General features: G+C 39.4%; 1 protein-coding gene across 5 annotated transcripts in view; it reads right to left on the minus strand.

Moving 5' to 3' along the window:
* The window catches only part of il1rapl2 (interleukin 1 receptor accessory protein-like 2), a 574476-nt gene that overhangs the window by 12003 nt on the left and 547879 nt on the right, over positions 1-14594 (minus strand). For 3 of the 5 annotated variants that reach the window (XM_031280023.2, XM_031280025.2, XM_036005865.1), the window contains 3 exons: positions 6692-6832; positions 4310-4370; positions 2547-2659 (listed from right to left, as the gene is read on the minus strand). In XM_031280023.2, coding sequence (XP_031135883.1) covers positions 2547-2659; positions 4310-4370; positions 6692-6832 — 315 coding nt within the window. The remainder of the gene's footprint in view (positions 1-2546; positions 2660-4309; positions 4371-6691; positions 6833-14594) is intronic. The other 2 variants (XM_031280024.2, XM_031280026.2) reach the window with 1 other exon arrangement.

A 14594-nucleotide genomic window follows, 5' to 3' on the forward strand; every position in this document is an offset into this window, starting at 1 on the left:
GCTGTTGTTTTACATTGCATTTGGATCTCAAACAAATCCGTTTTCAAACTGAAGCTGGAAATGGAAATGCATTGGACTGCACAATATGAGATAAGATAGATTTTTATAATCCCGAAGGAAATTTGTCTTGGACAAACAAACAATATCTGCTGTTTAAATGATTCAACACAACAAAGAACATACAAACATACATCCATACATAAAGTACACAGACTGCTGCATCACTCTGCATGGACATGCTCATGTTGCATGCAGAGACTGCCACTAGCCAACAAAATTGCATAGTATAGTCGTCATAATAGTGCAGAAATGTTATGAGGAAAATATCCAGTTGCGATTATTTTGACTGTTATTGCGATTGCGATATGATTCACGATATTGGAGGGAATGATCATTTTTGTATCATTATTCTCATTTTTATTGAAAAATATCAAAATTCAAACTTTTTGTTAAATGATTATAGTGTGATTTTTGCGAGGATCTGTACCAAACAAAGATGATTTCTTTAGTCTGTAGGATGTGATTTGTCTCTGCAGCACCACAATACTTCATTCGGAATGGTTTGACACAGATTTTGCCTGCGATTTGGATATTGCACTAGTCCATATTGCGATTTCGATAAAATTGCGATTAATTGTGTAGCCCTAATTTGCATGTAGAAATTAATGTGTGTGTGTGCTGTGTGTGGCAGTCAGAAACACAGACAACAAGGTGGAACATATCGTGCTAATGAATGTAATGTAAGCTAATGAATGTAAGTCAAATATTCACTTTCCTTTTGGCTCTGTTTTTGGGCCCCACCAACTCCTCAGGGAAATATCTGGCTCTTTACCTGCGAAATGCTGGTCGCTAACTTTGTCTGCTGTTCGGTTTATTAAAGCTTGTGCGTTAAAATCAGCTGCCTGTCGTGGCAAAAAAACAAGGGTTGATACGAGCGGTCATACTGAACCATACAGTATGTGTCAAGCTTCAACCAAAACAATGAGCTAAACGATGAGAGTTGGATAATAACTACCACCCCTTTTGCACTATAGGTCGTTATTTAATGCATTGTTAATCAGTGGTGGACTGTAACTACAAGTACATTTACTCAAGTACTGTACTTCAGTACAAATTGGAGGTACTTGTACTTTTCTTTTCATGCCCCTTTCTACTCCTACTCCACTACATTTCAGAGAGAAATATTGTGCTTTTTACTCCACTACATTAATCTGACAGCTTTAGTTACTAGTTATTTTTTTTTACAAATTAAAACTTTTGCACACAAAACATAAACAGAAGTTTATAAAATATGATGTTTTATTATAAATTAAACTACCCAACAATATAACGACCTTCAAGTCCAGCTGATATATTGATTTTGATTATTATTGACAGAACTGTTTTGATCGTTTCCAGTTTCTAAAAGGATTTTCCTGCATTGAGTACTTTTACTTTTAATACTTTGAGTACATTTTCATGATGATACTTACATACTTTTACTTAAGTAACATTTTCAATGCAGGACTTTTACTTGTAACAGAGTATGTTTTACAGTGTGGTATTAGTACTTTTACTTTAGTTAAGGATCTGAATACTTCTTCTACCACTGCTGTTAATATAAAGATATTGATTGTTGCAGTTTTAATGATCCTCCCTATTGTATAAATCTCCAGGAAAGGGGCACATACTGTATGTGCATGGATATTGGACACAGATACATTGAATACATGTGTAGGAATGTCATCTGTATGTGATAAACAGCTGTATAGAACAGATGAACCTCCTGACATTCCAATCTAAACGCTCCATTCACTGTCCCTGCAGCAGGCAAGGCCAGAGATGACTTTAATAATGATGGATGGGTGTGTGTGTGTTTGTGTGTGTGTGTGTGTGTGCTGAGAATAACTACAAATCTGTTTATCACAGCATCTGCTTTTTTCCTCATACTCTCATACTCTTATTGCATGTCAATGTCTTGAAGTTATTTCATCATTAAACAATTTCAGTGTTCAGTGTATTTTGAGAGTACAGTGTATACATTTGTGGTTGTAAGCATCCATAGGCAACAGCTAAAATACATACTGTACTGTAATCCACATCCCGTCAGCATCCAGTGTAAATTATCCTCAAACTTTTAGTGTATTTGTAAAATAAAGTGGTGATGGATAAACAGATGGACAAGTAGATGGTGTGTGCCTACACGTGTATATACATATATGTATGTATGTCAGTGTTTCCCCCTTTCTGTCTGTGTTAAATATGGAATTGTGTGTTTGTTTGTGTGTGTGTAAGGTCAGAGCATTGACAGATAGAGCAATAAAAGTCATATTTCCCCCTCCAGTTAGACAGAGTGACACATAACCCCAGAAATGATGACAAAACGGTATGTGTGTGGGTGTGTGCGTGTGTGCATGCTGTGGGCATTCTGTTCATGTGTGAAAATTTGTAGGTGTAAAATGAGATCAAGGCATAAGCTACAGTGTGAAAGACACACGTGTGTGTGTGTGTGTGTGTGTGTGTGTTGGGGTGTAGGTAGACAGACGGATAGATAGATGGATACTTACTACTGCTGGGTATTAGATCTCTGTCTGGTATAAACAGCTTGTATCCACAATGTTTCTCTAAAACATCCGGCAGGATCTCCAAAGCAAATGTTTCTTCATCGCTGCTCATCCTGCTAGGGAAGAGAACAATAATCATGACTTAAGATACAAAATCAAATAACTTACATGAGCACCTGGTGGTGGCTGAAAATGCATTTTCAGGTGTTAACATAAAAACAAACAAAAAAAAACTGCTGAAGCAGGGACGTGGTTAGCTTAACACACAGCAGAGGGAAACAACTGGCCTGGCTCTCTCCAAAAGGAGAGAAAATATGGCCACCAGCACCTCTAAAGCTCTTAAAATAACACATTGTAACTTTAAAAAAAGAAATCTGTACACAAACAGAAATGTAAAAAAGATTTAATATTTTATACAATTATTATATTACATATATTTTAGGCCAAGTAACTATTTCTTGACCAACAGCAGTTATCTATCTTGCAATACTTCTCCGGCTAAAGCCCAAGCAGACATCTGTCACAATTGTTGCAAATCTGTGCTATTTGATTAATTGTTATGGAACGTATAAATTATTACAACTCAGTGGGAGCCAACTGAGTTTCAGTGCTGAAGATTCAGACACAAAGTTCCAGTTATAAAGACAATGACCTACAATCCATTTTTTTTAAACATATATTGTTGGAATGGAATGGAAATAGAAATTGATTGACAGGGACAATGCACAAATAAACATTAAACTTGTAATACAAGAGAATATGTCTTGGGCCAGGTTATAGCAACAATTGCTTATTTCCACCGGTAGTCCCTGGGCAGGTATGACAATTTTAAAAATAATAATTTTAAAAAGAAATTTAACAGGACTATATAGGATGTGGTGTCAATAGTAATTAAAAACAAGCAGTTTAGCAAAATCTTGAGCGTACGTTCTGCGCGTGCGCGAGACGTAATACAAAAAAATGACAACGCGTCGTGGGTCTGGCTTCTCCAGCCGATAGTAATGGCGGCTTGTTCGAAATATGATCTCGTATTTTACGAAAATAACCACGTCACAACTCCATGACTGTGGAACTTTTTTACTTTAAGCAATGGAAGCTGTTTTAAATTTATGTTTAAACAATCACACGCCTTTAAAGCAACACTAAAGAACTTTTCCCGCTTCGGTCCCCGTACAGGTTGGAAGCGGAATTGTCCATTACATTACATTACATCATGCAAGTTTGCCAGATCGGGTAGCGGATCTGTAGTTCGAATGAGACATAATGAGACATTACGACAGCGGTAATGAACAATTCCGCTTCCAACCTGTAGGGGGACCGAAGCGGGAAAAGTTCTTTAGGGTTGCTTTAATGTCCAATGCACATGATCGAGGTTAGCAAGTCCTTTTCATGCTGCGATTGTGAACTCGAGACAACAATGTTAGCATGATACAAAAGCTTTGTTTAAAGAGCTCAAACAAGCCACTGGGCGGGCTGTGCTTGCTCAGGCTGCACCTATGGGCAGCACATATGAAAAACTGGACCGGCTTTCTCAATCAGTGACATCACTAGTTGGGGAATTTCAAACAGGAATGTGGGCGAGGCGTTTCAGGCAGTTGAGAAACAGTGCTGTCTGTGGGAGAGAAAGCTCCATTTGGAGTGAAATGTGTTCTTTTTGTACATCTATTACATACACAAAAAACTATATGACACACGTGAAGACGGGGAAAAAAATCCAAAAAAGCATAATAGGGGCTCTTTAATACATGTGGACAGAGGGAACTGACCTGCCCAAACAGTCAAGGTCCACTTTAGTGTAGGACAGATAGCCATCATACTCCTTATTATCTGTGAAGAGAGAGACAGAGTTAGTGAGAGAACTTTCCCTTCATTTTAAACAGCATCACCTGAACACATCCTGAAGATACTTTCTGATCCTCCTACATCTGGGCCTGATGGAATGGAAATGGAAATGGAAATTGATTTATTTGAAACAGGGACAATGCACAAATAAACATTAAACTTGTAATACAAGAGAATATGTCTTGGGCCAAGTTATAACAACAATTGCTAATTTCCACTTCTAGTCCCTGGGCAGGTATGACAATGTTAAAAATAACAATTGTAAAAAGAAATTGAACAGGACTATAGATGATGTGGTGTCAATAGTAATTAAAAACAAGCAGTTTAGCCCACTCACTCGCTCTCTCCCCCTTCCCCAGCACACACACTCAAACAGAAGCAGCAGCTTAGGCACATTAGAGTACAATCCAACTCTAGACTGTTAGAATAATTTACATTATCAAATAATAGACAGGACCACTGAAGATATATCAAAGTTCATTTTACTTGAGAACCCAACAAGGAGGCAGTCTCTGCACTACAGAATAGTATAGACAATGACCTAACGAAAAGCTTTCTACAACAGCTTTTGTAATACAATGTAGAATGTAATATAACTCTATAGTCATAATAAAGAGTTGATGTTGTCGGTTATCTCAGTCAAGGAGCCCCTGTTCTTTCCTCAGCATCACAACGTGCTCCAGACAAGGACAAGACAGTGGCTCCCAGATACCAGATGGCGACAGCAGCAACAGTGTTTTGTCTTGTTATAATGCAAACTGTTTTAATAATAATCAGAGAAAAAGTATGTATCATAATTTTTCCCTAACATATACACTTATTCATACATGGATTATACACACACACACACACACACACACACACACACACACACTTACATATATAGTATCTTATAGATGTGTGCAAACTTGCTTACTCAACAACCAACTCTTTGTTAGGCATGATGGAAACAAAGGGAATCAGTAATTCATCTTTGGGGCACAAGATATTGGGAATACCCTGCTAAGCAAATCAGACTGACTTAGGATGTGTTTGAAATCAATAATTCCCATCAGTACCACACAATTAAGTCTGTAATTTGCTTTCTTCACTTCTTTTGTTTTCTTTATTATTACTGTTTTCTATTATCGAAAAATCGCTTATCATTATCCCATCAACTGATGGAACAAAACATAAAATCCCCCAATCAAGTAAAAAAACTAATGTTTGTTGATCACCGTTTTACCTTTTTCTTGAAACAGTGGAAAGAGAAGAACCAAGACAGCTTTTCATAGTTTTATTTTGTGTCTGTCGACTTTGCGTGTGTATTTTACAATGACAAAAGTAATGTTTATTTAAATGGAGCCTGGTGGGTTTAGCGATAGCAATTTCGCGGACGTTTTTATGTTTTAAAAAAAGAATCTTACTTTCAGAAAGGCTGTAGAGATCTTTTCTATAGTGTTGTCAAACACTGAGCTAATCTGAGCCTGTCAATGGAAAACAAGCACTTTTGTGGACATAAATTGAAGGTGCACAATTGCCCAATAACGTTATATTGTATAGGAAAATAGGGTCCAGGTTGAAAAAAACCAAAGGTACCCTTTAAGTGTAGACATGATTAAGTGTAGACATGATTGAGTGTAATTGTTGTTGGCATTTCTATAAGTACTCTCTTCACTCGCACACACTCATTATCGAGTGTGTGCGATGGGTTTGAACAGACGGGTTCGGACAGATATTTAGAATGATGTTCGGGTTCGGGTTGGGCTCGGTCACATCAGCGCGATAAGGCATTGAACATTTTAAATTTAAAACAGCTTATTATGTAGGTGCGCGCCTGTGTTAACGTGTGCTTGTTCCCCCGTGTGCGCTGATGCGCTCATCTGTTGACATTTCCGAATGACTTCCTACAGTTGCTTAATAAAAGCGGGCTTTCCACACAAACAAACGTACATGTGTCATTAGTATGAGAAAAAAACGAGATTTTAACTCTCTGTCAGGCTCGGACATAAATATCTTAATTCCTGTCGGGCTCGGGCCGGGTTCGGTTACTGCTCTGTCGGATGTGGGAGGGCTCGGACAGAAAAATGCGGCCCGATCCGCACTCTAGCGTACGCAGCATTTCAGCAATGAGTTGGCAACATGGACATTTTGCAGAAACCTCTGTATGCCCTCCACTGTTCTCTTGCTGCTGTCTTCCATGTTTGTAGTTCTCTGCTCTTCCTGGTACAGTATGTATATCAATATAAGCCCTGATCCTGTTGTAAGTTGCCTGCTGCTGGTGTACGACTGTCCCGAAGCAAAAGTGAGCACACAAATAGGCTTACCATCTTCCGTTTCATCACTTCCAAAGTGTCTCCTGTAGCAGAGCATGATCTCCAGGTTGTAACACTTATACAGTGCTGTGAGGACTCCCAGCAGCAACAATATGACCCCCAGACCACCAGCCAACTCCAGGCGATACATATCTACAGTCAGAGAGATACAGCAAAGGGGAGGGGTAGAAAAGCAATCAATGAGACCGTACAGTATGTCAGTTATGGTTTAAAGGATCACTGACGGTGAGGTAAAAACAAAAATAATCACGGATTTTCTCCAACATGTCAGAGTTTGACTGAAGCTCAGTGTTGTTGTTTTTGATTTTCTTCTGTGCTTCTTACAAACTATTTTGCTCACGTCTGAGTACAGTATATCAAGTCAATCTGCAACAATGAAAACAACAAATGACCATCAGATTGGCAAGTTTTTCTAAAATAAATAAACATTTGTACAAACAGAATAGACAGTCACAAATGTTTTTTGAGGAATCATGCTGTATGAAGAAGCTTTGTTTATTTGTCTGGCTAACATTCCCGCCGATAAAGCGTGCGCGCGCACACACACCACACACACACACACACACACACACCCACACACACACACACACACACACACACACACACACACACACACACACACACACACACGTAAGACATGTTCATATGACCAGAGAAACACGCTGTTTGTCAAGAGCAATTATCTTTGTAATTATGTAACTTTCATTTGCTCGTACAGAAATCCCCTTTGGGCCTGTTCTCTTCTGCAGGGAGATCAGAGGTCAGAGGCTGAATGAATATTACAGTTTAACATTTGATGAAAGCTTCATTAGGCAGTATTTTGATGTCAACATTGAGTGACATGACTCCATGTAATGTGAAACGGCTGCATGTGGAGTGCCAGTGCAATTACTGTAACAGACCACTCTGCAGCTCTGCGCAGCTTCAGCGTCGAATGCTTAGCAAAGCCAAAGACAGCCAGATATTTTAGTGTAAAGTTTGCAGACCAATCCAGTGAATACAGGACTCAATGGGTGGTAAAAAGAGGACGTTTGAAATACCCATGTTGTTCTGTTTCTGTTGGATATGTAAGTAAAGTAGGCAAACTGTTTGCTAACTTGTTTGATAACTTACTCAGTTTATTTAAAGTGCTCATATTATGCTTTTTGGCTTTTTCCCCTTCCTTTGTTGTGTTATATATCTTTTTTTCTATGATATAGGTTTACAAAGTCCACCCCAAAGGGACTTACCATCTCCAACAGAAAACACTGTTCACAAACTGCTCCAAACAGCTCTATTGTAGTTAGGGTTGGGTACCGTTTGAATTTTTACGATTCCGATGCCGAACCGGTACTTTTAAAACGATTCCGATTCCTAACCGGTTCTTGAAAAACTGAAAAATGACATCAAAGAAATAGCTAGCTAACAGTAGACTACAGAGAAAGTGTGATATTTTTACGTTTGTTTCAGAGCGTGTACAAAAAGCTGTCTATCAGCAGTGATAGTAGAGTGCATGTCGGGGGAATAGCGCGCACATGCGCTTCACACCGCGAGCGGGCACGTGCGCCACTCGGCAGAAAAAGGAGAAAGAAAAAAAGAGTCTGCCGCTGTCCGGAGCGACAGAGGGAAAATATTTCAGTCGGAACCGAAATGAGGAACCGAAGTTTGCGTTCTAATCCGGTACGAATACTACCGTTTGCGTAGGAACCGGATCCATAGTGGAACCGGGTTTCGGTACCCAACCCTAATTGTAGTCCAGCCTTTACTTCCATGACGAACGTGACGCCACTTTGTAACACACGTTATAAAGCAGGGGTTGGATGGGTCGCGGGAAAGGGGGTGTTTCATTAATAATAATATTATTATTAGTGTTTTTGTTGTTGTTATTAATAATGGCTCAGACTTGCAGAAGAAAATATTTGACACATGGCACTGACAATTCAACCAAATATAAAGTATTTATTCAATTTCCGCATGGTGTGTGTGTGTGTGTGCGCGATAGAGGGAGAACTTTCTTTTAATTGGTTGTTGCGTTAAATCTTACCCAGATACAATAGTGCTATTTTCTGATTGGCTATTGTGTAGCTCCTTTCTTTTTTTTAATTGGCTGATAAGTGGCAGGCTCGACTAAGAACTCCAGGGGAGACGTGCTTCATTCCTGCCAGTACCATAGTGAGAGCAGCGCGGGCAGAGAAATTTTGCCCACTGCGGCATATTAAATATATTATAAATAGTTTTTCCGCTTGAGGAATACAATGTGTGGCGGGAGTGCATGACAAAAGACCGAAATGAGTGACTGTCACGCTCAATGCGTGACACTTGAGAGCCCTGTAGTAGTCCTTACCTAGCTACTGAGCATGTGCGACTCCCAACAAAGATGGAACAGAAGTGAGATGCCTCACTCCGTAGCTAAAACAGAGAGCTCAACACACAGGGTGAAAAGAGGAGCTGCAGCAATGGGCAGTACAACAAAAATATAATGTTTCTTGAAAATTAAACCATGTAAACCTACTCTGATATAGCCTCTAACTACAATTATGAACCTGAAAATGAGCATAATATGAGCACTTTAAAAAAATTGCCCTTCATTGATGTCAGTTTGTTTTGCAATTTTTGTGCACTTCTGTCCTGTCCGTTCTATCCAATACTGCCATATTAAGCTTTAAAACAAGGGTCTTTAATGTTGTTGTTTTTTTAGGCCAATGACCCCTTAGCTTAAAGAGAGATAGAGCAGGGGCCCCTGACTACTCACATTGTATAAAAGTAAGTTGCATATTAAAGGTGCCTTGGCACACAAAACTGTTTTGACTTGTATTTTTGAAATATGATAGGTCCATGTGTGTTTGTGTTATGTCATGAATGTGAAAATGAACTGCTACCTCCTCTGTCAGCTCTAGCCACTGAAAAGAAATAAGTGGAGAAATCAGGCCAATTACAAAAGCTGGTCAGTCTGACGTGGTGTTGCCTGAGCTCATTACTATTCATGAGCTCATTACTATTCATGAGCTCGCCCAGTTGCGCTGGGTAAAGGATGCTGATAGCCAGGCTCTCATTGGCTAGCTGCCAATCAGAGTCAAGCAGCTTAGCTCGTTGAATATTAATGAGAACCGGCACAAACCGAGCTGAGTCTTCCTGCAGGCTTTCTATACCACGCTAGAATGGCTTGAAACAAGGTAACCAAGGCATTTTTTCCACGAAAAATGTTACAGAGTCCATGGTAAAATTTCAGATATTACCAGAAAGTAATGAAATACGTGTGGCAGGGCACCTTTAAGCTGGGCCTGAAATAGAGCATCCTAAAGCCTTTATACAAACTTTATTATGGTGCATACCATATAAGCTATTAGAATAATAATTGTTGACGTTTTCATATATTTTATACATCATGTTTTAATGTGAACCATTTGGTGGCCCCCCCCCCCTGCAGTAACTCGAGGGGCTCCCAAGGGGTCCCGGACCCCCTGTTGAAGATCTCTGCTTTATAAGAAAGCCTATTAACTTTTCCTGAAGAATGGCCACCACCATGGCCACAAGTGGCATTTACAGGAGAATAGTAAATGCTAAAGTGGAGGGAAACAATACAGCGGAAAGTCATCAAAATGACTCAGTAAGGTCAGTGTGTTGAATTGAGCAATGGCTTATTTATTTCTTGTGAAAAAGGAGCAGGAAGTGGAATGTGTTATTTCTTCTTTCAAATCTAACCGTCTTGATTTAACAGTATACTTTTTTTAACAGAAGATTTTTCAGTTAAGGGTTATCGTCTTCTCATAAACGTAGTCCCGGATGCTTATTGAAACATTGAGGGAAGCATAGCTCCTTATTGGCGGTGGGGAAGTTAACCTAATTCACATTTGCCAAACCAATTATACCTCATCCTTTAAGCTTTTTTTCTTGTAAAAGTAACGCAGTGTGCTTTTTGGAAGTGTTTTCAAACTGTAAATTTCACATGTACAAGAAAAAGGGCTTAGAGGATGAGGACCAACTAGTTTTGCACATAGGCATAGGGTAAATGATCCCACCTCCGATGAAGAGCAGCACACAGTCGCTTCTCTAAACCTTTCAATGGGAAGCATCGGGAACTGTTTCGCACGCAGGCTGCAGACAGGGATGCCGTTACTGCAATTGTTGTAGCTTGTGGTCTATGTTGAGATTTAGTGAGTATGCTTTTTCTGCAAGTGTTTGGTGATGATCTCCCATGTTGTGACTTAAACTGTAATTGACAAAAATAAAAGGAACCACCTTGTGCAGAATATAAATTGGCAAAAGACACAAAGTCAGCCTCAACACAAAGTATGTTGCCTTGACTGAGAGAGACAGATGACCTCACGTCAGCATGTTAGACACACACACACACACACACACACACACACACACACGGTCTCAGATTGTGTGTGTTTGTATGTATGAATGATAGTGCTATCATAGGCAATATGAGTGTATGGGAGATTAATGGAACACTGTTGGTGAATGACACCATGGGAAATATGATCTATTACTATCACACACACACACACACACTCCAACTCATCTCTTCCCTATGACTTTTCCTTGAAACCACTTCACTTTAAAAACTGGCGTTTTATTAATTCAACATACAGAATATACACAATATTGTGTGATTATCAATGCAGCAGAAGTTAATTTTTTTAACTAAACTGAAAGTATCCCCTAACATGATTAAAACCTCCAGTGTGCCAGCATAACTGTAAGGTGTCAGTCAGCAGGTATTTATTGCCACCTTGGAGCACATCGCCACCTACTGGTCTGGTACAGTGTCACATGTACAGTAATGATCGGAGGGGAGGAGAACATATCCTGCTGTCATCTGTTTTTTCTTGGCTGTTATAATTTCATTATTTACTAAACAGTGTGTACTCCTCCCCCTCTAACATTCAAGTTACTGATTAATATCACAGCAGTCAAGTGAAGAGTGTCAAAGCTAGGCAGACAGACAGACAGACAGACAGACGGACGAACAGATGGACAGACAGACAGACTCAAGGCTATCATAATCATAAAATTAACTGTATGATGATTTTATAAATTGCTTTAAAGGGTAGATACAAAATGTACAAAAAGATACAAATCTATTTTATATATCTCTGATCACACAGCAAATCTCAGTGATCAGAATCTGAAACATTTACATTACATCAGACTCAACAGTTCAATTGTTGGTTCCTTTGTTCTCTTGTCAGTTTAGTGATAGTGTGTAATAGCAACAGTCAGTCTGCAGCCGCAGTGCCTGCATGTCACAGTGTGAGCACTCCCTCTGTTCATTTGACATTTCACACAACTGAAGGCACCAATCAGAGCTGTAGTGAGCATAAAGGCTCACAATCATCAGCTGTCTTTAATAACATATATTACAGTACAAGTTATAGTAACTGCAATATTAAAAAGGTTATATTGTATAATACCAGAATTGGTTAATTTCAGAAAAACACTTATTGTTATTACTGATGCATTAAAATGTAAGCAGCGTTTTAATGTTGGAGCTGTTCGAGGTGGAGCTAATTTTTACTGCTTTATATACTGTTGGGCAATATATTTTATAGCTGTATCATATGTTTTGTATGTAGAGTAATGTGAAGTAGAGTGAAGTAAAATGTAGCATATTTCCAAAGCGAGGTCCAGGGACCTCCAGGGGTCCTTGAGGGAGTTCCAGGGGGTCCCCAGCAAAAAGGGGAATCACTAATTTTCACTATAATTCCATCCATTAAGTTACACAATGACAGAATGTAGGACTGTTTCGGTCATGGGTTGCGTACACTTTCTGTAATAAATCCTATCAGATGGGGGACCCTGGGACAAAATCCTGGGAAATGGGGGTCCGTGGTCTAATTTGTGTCAGTTTAGGGGTCCTTGACATGGAAAAGTTTGGGAACCACTGCTTTAAAATGTTGTGAAGTAGTCGAGTAAAGTACCTCAAAAGTGTACTTAATATTTCCACCACTTTCTTTCACACTGAGTACGTTTACTTGCAGACCAATATTCCACTATTATTCCGAATATGACAATATTCCGAATTTGATACAGGTCATGTAAACACCATATTCCGGTTGGATATTCTGAATAAGGCCTTTTTCCGGATATAGCATTTTTCCCGATTAAGACATGTGGGATACTCTGGTATTATTCGGGTTTTAGAAGCATTCTTTAGACATGTGTACAGCGCATTCGGAATATGCGTCTCAATTTGTGTTTTTACCGCAGTTTACGGCCTCTTGCCTGTTTACGGCTTATGGTGCTTCTGTGCGTTGCTATGGTTGCTGCACACAAACCAACCAGCCAACAGTTTGCAAAGCTGCAGACCTGATAAAAAGGAGAAACACAGCAACTTTTAAACATTATCAAAGACTTGGATATCAACAGGTTTTTGGATATGCGCACACATCGCTACACCGACCTTTTCCAGAAGCTGGTTGAAGGAGGGACGCTGTGTTGGCACGGTCCAACAAGCCAACGCTGGAAAACTTTGGAAAAAAACGTATTTTGCACGGCTACATGTAAACGGGAATATTAGTGGAATATTCACTTTCATTAGCCATGTAAATAGCTTAGTCGGAATACCGTCATTTTCTGTGGGGAAAGTTTGTGATTTTGTAAAATGCTTAGATGCTTCAAATGTCTCAAAACCAGCAGTTTTTAGGGACGTTTTCAAAAAGATGGCTTATTGTTTTAAACAGCATGGTGATACAGTTGGCACAGCCGGCACCAACATTAAAAACTCATGTTAAGACCTTCCAAAATAAGAGCTGAGGGGGCAATTCTTTTTTCTATTTTTATCTTTTTTTGTGTTTTTTTCATTGATGCATTTAAATTTTGATGTTATTTCCTGTATTTTGTTTTGTTTAATTTATTATGTTTTTTTCATTTGTGCAAATAAATAAACCAAATTGACTGTGCTGTGTCATGTTATCATCTCATGCATGCTATTAGCCACCTGGGGACATTTGTTTCTTTAAAACCTGAGAATCTCTTTTTCCTTTTTGTGGTTGTATTATCAAACTGCGTCTCATTAGATGGAGAATTTTAAGGACTGAACATATGGGCCTTCTATTTAAGCCCGTCTTGAAAATATAGTTGAAGTGGGTTAATATCGATCTACCTATTTTCTTTGAAATAATCTCCCACAATGCACCAATCTTTTTACAGTATGTAATCTGTCTGAAGTTACAACATTTCACCAGTAGACGTCTCTCCAACTCTACTCTGAGCTTTACTTACACACAGACACACAGTATGGTAGAAGGAGGTGGGACAGCGACAGACTGGGGGATAGGGAGGGAGGGGGGTGGAGGGAAGGAGGGAGGGGGGGAGGGAGGGAGGGAATGGCCGTCCGAGGGGGGAAGAAAAATAGTGAAATTTAACTAATTACCAAATATTTGCTCTGCAGTGAAGTGAACTCAAATTGCTTCCATTAGTATGAGACACATTTAAAAAAACTCCGCTTCTCTCTCCATCTCCGCCTGCCTCCATCCATCCCTCTCTCCTTCCCTCGTGTTCCTCTCTTCCTCTCTCTGTTTTATCGCCACTCCCCACTCCATCTATCTTTCCCAGATATTTTCCATTAGTAATGAGTCACTTGACGCCATCTCCCGATATCAGTGCACAGGAAAACGCGAGCGGAATTTTGAACGTCTAATTTTAATTATGCTTTCGTACTTATTGGGCATACAAAGAGAAGTCAACGGTAATGGTCGAGGCGTCTGCATTTGTGGGGGAGGAATATGCTGAAGGAAATTTGAATTTGATTTTTGACGTAACTTTTCTCCCTGCCGTGCTCTTTGTCTCTCTGAACAACCAAACACACTGTGTTGAATTCCACAGCCTTTACGCTCTTCTCTCTCTGTCTTTGTCTTTTAGTTTTCGTCCACTGGCTTCATTAGGAAAGCATTTCGCATCTGTTGCC

This window comes from Sander lucioperca, chromosome 1, assembly GCF_008315115.2.
Source record: "Sander lucioperca isolate FBNREF2018 chromosome 1, SLUC_FBN_1.2, whole genome shotgun sequence".
NCBI lineage: Eukaryota > Metazoa > Chordata > Actinopteri > Perciformes > Percidae > Sander > Sander lucioperca.